The 5,586-nt window shown below is 38.1% G+C and overlaps 1 protein-coding gene across 4 annotated transcripts in view; it reads left to right on the top strand.

Annotated features, from left to right (window-relative positions):
- Positions 1-1,000: 1,000 nt before the first annotated feature.
- Positions 1,001-5,586, top strand: part of LOC135225668 (palmitoyl-protein thioesterase 1-like) — a 23,272-nt gene continuing 18,686 nt past the window's right edge. For all 4 annotated transcript variants that reach the window (XM_064265014.1, XM_064265013.1, XM_064265012.1 and 1 more), the window contains exon 1: positions 1,001-1,209. In XM_064265014.1, coding sequence (XP_064121084.1) covers positions 1,113-1,209 — 97 coding nt within the window. In that variant the 5' untranslated portion in view covers positions 1,001-1,112. The remainder of the gene's footprint in view (positions 1,210-5,586) is intronic.

Genomic DNA, 5,586 nt, shown 5'->3' on the forward strand with positions numbered 1-5,586 from the left:
CTCTTTTTTTTACCTCAGCTGTTTTGATCTTGAAAATGCGATTTCTAAGTCATTAGGGTATAAAGTACTATCTATTATATATATATATATATATATATATATATATATATATATATATATATATATATATATATATATATATATATATATATATATATATATATATATATATATATAATTATATATATATATATATATATATATATATATATATATATATATATAATAAGAAATTATCACACAACACTGTCAAATAACTGGAGGACATTGCAACATACTGACGCTGACACAAACACATGAAGAAAAAACACAATTTAATTCATATAAATTCATAAGTGGTAAAAAGTTGATAAACATGTTTTCTATTTCGAAGAACAAGAAGATAGGGGAAGGGGGTTTGAAGAAGCAAAATAGAAGGAGTTTGAAGAAGAAAACGGTAAGGGGGTTGAAGACGAGAACGGGAAGGAGTTTGAAGACGAGAACGGGAAGGGAGTTTGAAGTAGAAAACGGGAAGAATTTTGAAGAAGAAAACAGGAAGGGGGTTGAAGAAGAGAACGGGAAGGATTTTGAAGAAGAAACCGGGTAAGGGTCAGAAGAAGAAAACGGGAAGGGGTTTGAAGAAGAGAACGGGAAGGAGTTTGAAGAAGCAAACGGGAAGGGGCTTGAAGAAGAAAACGGGAAGGAGTTTGAAGACGAAAACGGGAAGGGGATTGAATAGGAAAGCGGGAATGAGTTTGAAGAAGAAAATGGGAAGGGGTTTGGAGAAGACAGCGGGAAAGAGTTTGAAGAAGAAAATGGGAAGGGGTTTGGATAAGAAAACGTGAAAAGATCAAATCTAGCCAAACGTTTACCACACCACCAGGAGATCAACCTTGAGAAACCGGCTAGAGTCAGCTGAATTCTCTGAGGATTACGTAACTGACTAAATATTAATTTACCCACGACGTCACCTGGAAGAGATAAGAGCCAAAGGCATGTTATAAGGGCATGTGGTCTCTCCTCCGAGGTTCTCTTATCTTCGTTGCCTTCAGCGGGAGAGAGACAGACAGACAGACAAACAGAGAGGGAAAACTAAGACTTCGGGAGTTTATAGAAAAAAAAAGAAGGCAACAATGAGGTCCATTTTGGCGACGTTATTGACCTTAGGGATTTACCAGTGCTCTCCCGTTGCAAACAAACCGACTCCTTTGGTAATGTGGCATGGAATGGGTGAGCGAAATTCGTGTTCGTTGTTTTTATCTGTATACAGCGTCTTAGACTGCGTCGATACGGGCTCTCATTATGTAAATATATATGTGCGCACACACACACACACACACACATATATATATAGTATATATATATATATATATATATAGATATATATATATATATATATATATATATATATATATATATATAGACAAACTATCTGTTTTTGTGTGGTAATTTTATTTTACGGTTCTATTTCAATGTAGTGTTGCCAGACTGTAGCATATACTTGTGTGAATGTATGTATGCATATGCATAACACATACATACATACGTATATATCTACACACAAGTATATGCTGCAATCTGACAATACTGTGTACATTAAAACGAACAGTCAAAAAAAAAAAAAAAAAAATATGGCACAAAACCAAATATTTTGTCTTTAGCCCCAATCATCGGCAAATATATATATACTATATTTAGTTCTGGAACTGTGGCTGGAAAAATTTCAGTTTTTCACTCTTCAATAGACTGCATACGCCGGCTCCGATGATAGGATTTAAAACTGAATTGGAAAAACACGCCAAGTTCCCTTTTTGGACAATTTGATGATATGATAACAGATGAAAGACAAATATGCGTTCACTATACAGAGTAGGCCAAGTTTTTTTTATACTTATTTGAAAATGTTTCTCATATCCCTTAGTTTACGTTCATGCAAGTATACCTGGAACAATGCTTTTGAGAAAATGCATTAACATCTGAACCAGTTATCGCCTACCTTTTATACTAGGGAAAGCTATTAACAAACCAATCAAAATTCTACCAAAGGCCGTGAAAAAACAAAAGTAGACTTGACTAGCAAAAACGCACTCCGTTATTGAACACTTTATTCATATCCTTATCCTTATCTTTAGAATATCGGTAGTTCGCTGGCCAATGAATACCTAAATAAAACAAGAGATGGTTTTAGTTTGAACAAAGTGCCCTAATAATTGCAGTTAAATATATACAAGGGAAACTGGTACACCCATTTCACAAAGAGTTGTGAAGCATAGACGAAATGAGATTTTGTTTCAGGAGTCTAGAGGCTTTCATGCACATTATTGTTATTATTAATTATATATGATTTTGGTAGACGAAACCTATTCATATGGAACAAGTCCACGGGGTCATTGACTTGAAATTGAAGTTTCCTAAGAATGTCGGTTTCAACCTCCCACCGCAGACCTCATACTGCATCAGTAACTGGCCATGATACAGAACCAGTGATTTTTCATACCCCTGGGGGAGACGCGAACCCGCTACATCTGAGCGGCATTCCGCGACACTAGCCACCATGGCAGCGGACCAGTATGAGGAACAGTCACAACCTAAACTGGGGTGAGGCCAATTCATTTAAAGATAAAGAAATTGTAGTTGTCCGAACGAAAGGAAGATTTTGAATCTCCATCAATCAAACTGAGAATATGAATATGCAGGGGGCAGATGCACAAGGTGTCCTTAGAGTCCCAGTACCATTACAAGTATTTATTGCTCAGAATGGTACTGGGACTTTATGGACAACCTGTATATCAGACTTGACTTAATCTTAAGACCTATTCTCAAGCATGTGAGTAAAGGGATCCACCCTGTAAAGTGGTAACCAGAAGTGAAGACGAGCGACGTCTTAACACCTATGTGTCTTGGAATAAGACAGTTAATCACCATCTCTGTAGATGTCGAAGCAGTTATTTCGCACTTGCAAATTTGTCATAAACTCGAGATACCCTTTTTTCCACATACACCAGTGATCAGGGTTGAAGGTGTGCCACGCGATATATGTTTTTAGGGCAGTTTTGTTATTGTGAACTTGACAGTTTTACGCATACATACACACAGAAAAACATACACATATGTATATATGTGCGTGTGCGTGTGAGTGTATGTATGTACGCATGTACGTATGCATGTATGGACATAGAAAATGCTAGTCCCCACCCCAGACGAAAAAACTACGTTATTCACCTCTTGCTTCAAACTTAATCATCTTATAGGCTAATAATCATATCAGAGAGTTCCCTAAAGTCTCTCCTTATAAATTCAAGGGAGCTTCTCTCCTTGCAAGGGAAAGCCGTGGTCTTAATAATGAACACAGTAAAACACATATTTCCTCTTACTCACACAACCACACTAACGCTAAATTTCTCTCCCCCTACACAACTCTGTATAGTAATTCTGAGGTCGCATCAAAGTCACAGAAATAGAAATAGACTTTCTTTCTTTGAACCAATGGAAATTTTAGTCATTGGCTTCCATGGGAAAGAAAATTGTCTCTCATTCACGTGTTAACATCATGAATTGCATTCAATCTGCGGAAAAGATCAGTTTTGGGATAATCAAAATCATGTATGCTCGTTGCTTATAAATACCTTGAAAACCGTAGTCCCTTTTACTTATGTGGGATTATTTTTTTGCTAATACTAAAGAGAAAATCTCTTATTTTTCTTAGGTCAAGGGCCTTCTAAACATATTCAGAGGTTTAGTCCTTCACAGTTATATATACCTCTGTTATAAACTTGAAGAAAAAACCCTTTTCTGTGTTAGAAGGCATCATAAATATATTCTGAGGTTTTTCCATCACGGCTACGTTCTTTGTTATACATTTTAAGACGGGAATGTTTTGTTCCCGATCGAAAGACGTTATAAGTAAGATGTAAGAAACGTAGGCATCCCTTCACGGTTATTTTTTTGTTCCTTATTTTGAAGAAAAATTTCTGTTTTTTCTTAAGTGCAAAGCATCATAAAGTATTGGACCTATTATTTCAGAGCTAATCCCATTTTCCTGTAGCAGTATCAGTAAAGAAAATATTTTAGTCTTCTCAGTCAACAGACCTCATAAATATGTTTCGAAAGTCCTTTACAGATATGATTTGTTTTATACATTTGGGAAAGAAATATTCCATTTCTTTTATCCAAAAGCCAATTTTATAATATTATGGGGCTTATCCCTTTACATTTATATTTTTAATAGCACGTTTCTAAATGGAAAATGTTTTTTCTAAATAGAAAATGCTTTAATTTTCCTTGGTCGAGAGATCTAATAAACATATTCGTAGGCCTATCCCCTGACAGCTATTCTCTGTTATAAATTCCGGGAAGGAAACCTCTTCCTTTTATTCATACGAAAGACCTTTTATATAAAGTGTCTACAAGCGTGGGAGTAGCTGGGAGCTCCCCAGGTGTCGTCTTTTACACTCGAGGTATGAAGATATTGGCCTTCTTCTTCTCCCTCCTCACCCCTTGCCCCTCCCCCTTCCCCTCCCCTCACACACATCAACACCCCTCCTACACACCAGCATCACAACAACAATCACCGACCTGCTCCCAACACCCCCACCCCCACAACCCCCCCTTTTTTTTAATACTCGCCTTATCTGGTGGAATCCCCTGTTCTTCATATAAACATGCAGTAGAAGTTTTGCTGGGAAGAGACGAGTTTATTGCAGGAGAGAGAGAGAGAGAGAGAGAGAGAGAGAGAGAGAGAGAGAGAGAGAGATCTTATTTATAAGCACTGGTGCACTTGCGGTCGTTCAGCGTTCAGGGGAAAAAGTGGTAGTTGGAATAATTGGACAGCGAGATAAAGAGATCTAGAAAACAGAGATGAATTGCAAAGATCTAAAAGTGGAAACGGGAGAAAACCCCTGCAGCCACACTAAGAAGTGACAGTTCGAGGGGTTGGACAGCAAGACTGAGGAAAGTGAAGGGGAATGGAGGTAAAGTAAAAAGCTAAAACGCGGGTGCAACTGGGGATCGAAGGGGCGCTGCAAACACCGTTTAGTAAATGATTACATTGCGCCATGTGAGGTGGACTGACGGCCCCAACCCTCTACTGGTAAAAGAGAAGAAATTACTTTTTACGTTGAAAAGAGACTGAAAATGGCTGGGCAAAGTCTCTCTCTTTCTTCATCTCTCTCTCATCTTCTTCTCTCTACTCTCTCTCTCTCTCTCTTCTCTCTCTCTCTCGTCTTCATCTCTCTCTCCTCTCTCCTCTCTCTCTCTCATCGGTCTCTCTCTCTCTCTCTCTCTCTCCTCTCTCTCTGGTTTCTCAGTATAAAGGCAACTGCGGAAAACACCGCTAACGAGGAAGCGAGAGAATGGTAAAACTCCCAAGACAACGATAAACAGCTCCCAAGAAGGGTACAGTAATTAAATGGTCTCTTCGGGCGCAGAAACTTTTCGGACGGAAAACGATCCCTGTAGGCACCGAATTCTTTTCCTTAAAAATAAAAACCTTTCAGAGCTTCAGCTATACAACCTGAAATATTTTTAGTCTGAAGGGTCTGCTGAATTATCTAGTGGGCCACCTTCTTCTTAATGGGCCAAATGACCGAAGGGGATTAAAGCCTTTTC

Source organism: Macrobrachium nipponense, chromosome 13 (genome assembly GCF_015104395.2).
Source record: "Macrobrachium nipponense isolate FS-2020 chromosome 13, ASM1510439v2, whole genome shotgun sequence".
Taxonomy (NCBI): domain Eukaryota; kingdom Metazoa; phylum Arthropoda; class Malacostraca; order Decapoda; family Palaemonidae; genus Macrobrachium; species Macrobrachium nipponense.